Genomic DNA, 1,964 nt, shown 5'->3' with positions numbered 1-1,964 from the left:
GAGATAATAAGTTCCACGTGCTCAAGTCTGAATAAGTCTTTGAGCTCGCCAGAAGCGGTGCATTGCGCTTTTGACAATTTTGGAACCTCTTCCATTTTCGTGAGAAATTAGTCTTGTAAAGACTCAGGCGTAGATTGACTACGAGTGCTACAAGGTGTAACGGAGCTACCTCGCTCCTAAAGTCAGAGGAAGACTTTTAGACTCAGAGAGTCGCTTAGCTCTATCGAACTAATGGATTTTACAACTCAGGGAGTCGTACAAGCTATAAAAGCTTAAGGAATCCTTGTTAAAGGGATTCAGGGGTTTGAAGAACCAAGTGGCAACTAGTGCCCAAGAGGATATACCTTAGAAAGGCTTCTATCTCTTACAGATCAATGCGCAAGCCTTAGGAAGGCACTTAACGCCTTAAGATCAAAAGGGGAACTGCACTTTTTAATTATTTAAATCTAAAAACCTTACCCTAGCTAATTTAAAATAGAGTTTGGCCGCCAGATATATATCTGGCGGCGACCACATTTGCTACCCATAAAAATGGGATTTAAGTAACTAACTATATTATAATTAGATAAAAGGGTATTTTCATAAAGTAAACGTACCACAACAACGGTTCTCCAACTGATGTGTGCCCCATTACACAAGTGGTATAATTACTTTATTTAAGTAATTGAGCAATTTCACAAAGTTTTTGAACGGACTGTGTAACATTAAGGCAACTTTAGACCGTTTCATTTTTACTCCAGCCTTTCTTTAAGTATCTTTTTATCGCCCCGTTACAACTATCACCTTTGTGCGCGTTTCATACTGATTTTATACTCCATCCTTCTTTTTAGTTTGTTTATTTAATAATTGTTAACCCTAGGACACGACTCACAACTTGCCATTCATGCAACGGAAGCTACTGATATCACAATGTTGAACTACTGCATATCTTAAGCTTTGCAACAAGTAGAGACATCAAATTCGATAGTATTGGGCTCTTATGTTGACGGCAGTCATACTACGCCCACAAACTATTTCGCCATCTCTCGCGGAAGTGACGCTTCAAGGCAATCTATTAAGGGATCATAGTGCAACCTCTAAGTAAGTCACATCAAAAGTTTTCGCATTTTTCGATATACAAAGATCTAACACTTTTCCTTGTTAATGGATTTGAGAAAAAAAATAAGTTTTTTGAATTATGATCCTACCGTTCTAATCAATGGAGCTACGGGCTGTCTTGTTTGGAAAGAAGGGGCGGGTTTTAGTTGGGAAAACTGGATTGTTAGCAGAAGTGATTCGCTAATTTACCCTCGTCCGGACACTATTACGATACCCATTGTTCTCGGAATATCTCTTCGTCCGGACACTATTAGGGAACCCATTTTTCTCGAGGCCTGGCCTGATTCGTCCTCCTCGGTACTTCAGAGCATTATCCACCGCATTTCTTTTGATTAGCGCCGAGCGTTGAAGTCCTAATTTCTCCAAATTAAAATTTTGAAAGAAATTTTTATTTGGTAGGATTGAGTGACTAATTCCTTCCAGTCCGTTCAGTCCCATCGCATTCGCTTTCAAGAGTCGTAGGGATCTCGTGTTACTGGAAATGGCTGCACTTGGCTGATTCATATCTGTAGAGTGTCGAGTACCGAACGTATCTGAGTTCGTGTCGATAGCTTCCAACGTTGAGCCACAGCCGATTAAAAGGAATACACCTGCGAGTCGTAGAGAGAAGCGCTGGAACATGAGTGAAGTGAATAAGAAAGTGGCAGTTGAAAGGCAAATTGCAAAGTGAAAAACGGAATACATAATGAACATGGCACCGTTAACAGACGAAAAACGACATGTACGTGTGCATGTCGTTCAAAAAATCAGGCGTATGACTAATCCTTGAGGAATAGTGTCGTCGTCTGTAGTCTTGGCGACGAAGTTAGATAGTTTAGCAAATTATTTACTCATGAAGAATTAACCCAAGTCAGCACGTTATGAAA

At 40.1% G+C, this 1,964-nt stretch overlaps 1 protein-coding gene across 1 annotated transcript; it reads right to left on the bottom strand.

Moving 5' to 3' along the window:
- Window positions 1-1,278: 1,278 nt before the first annotated feature.
- On the bottom strand, window positions 1,279-1,719 carry CCR75_006324 (uncharacterized protein; the record flags this gene model as incomplete). Its single annotated transcript, XM_067964394.1, has 1 exon — window positions 1,279-1,719. The coding sequence occupies one exon, from the start codon at window positions 1,717-1,719 to the stop codon at window positions 1,279-1,281; it is 441 nt and encodes a 146-aa protein (XP_067820669.1).
- Window positions 1,720-1,964: the final 245 nt, after the last annotated feature.

The sequence above is a fragment of the Bremia lactucae genome, linkage group LG12 (genome assembly GCF_004359215.1).
Source record: "Bremia lactucae strain SF5 linkage group LG12, whole genome shotgun sequence".
In the NCBI taxonomy this organism is placed as follows: Eukaryota; Oomycota; class Peronosporomycetes; order Peronosporales; family Peronosporaceae; genus Bremia; species Bremia lactucae.
This window is presented reverse-complemented; position numbering and strand designations above follow the sequence as displayed.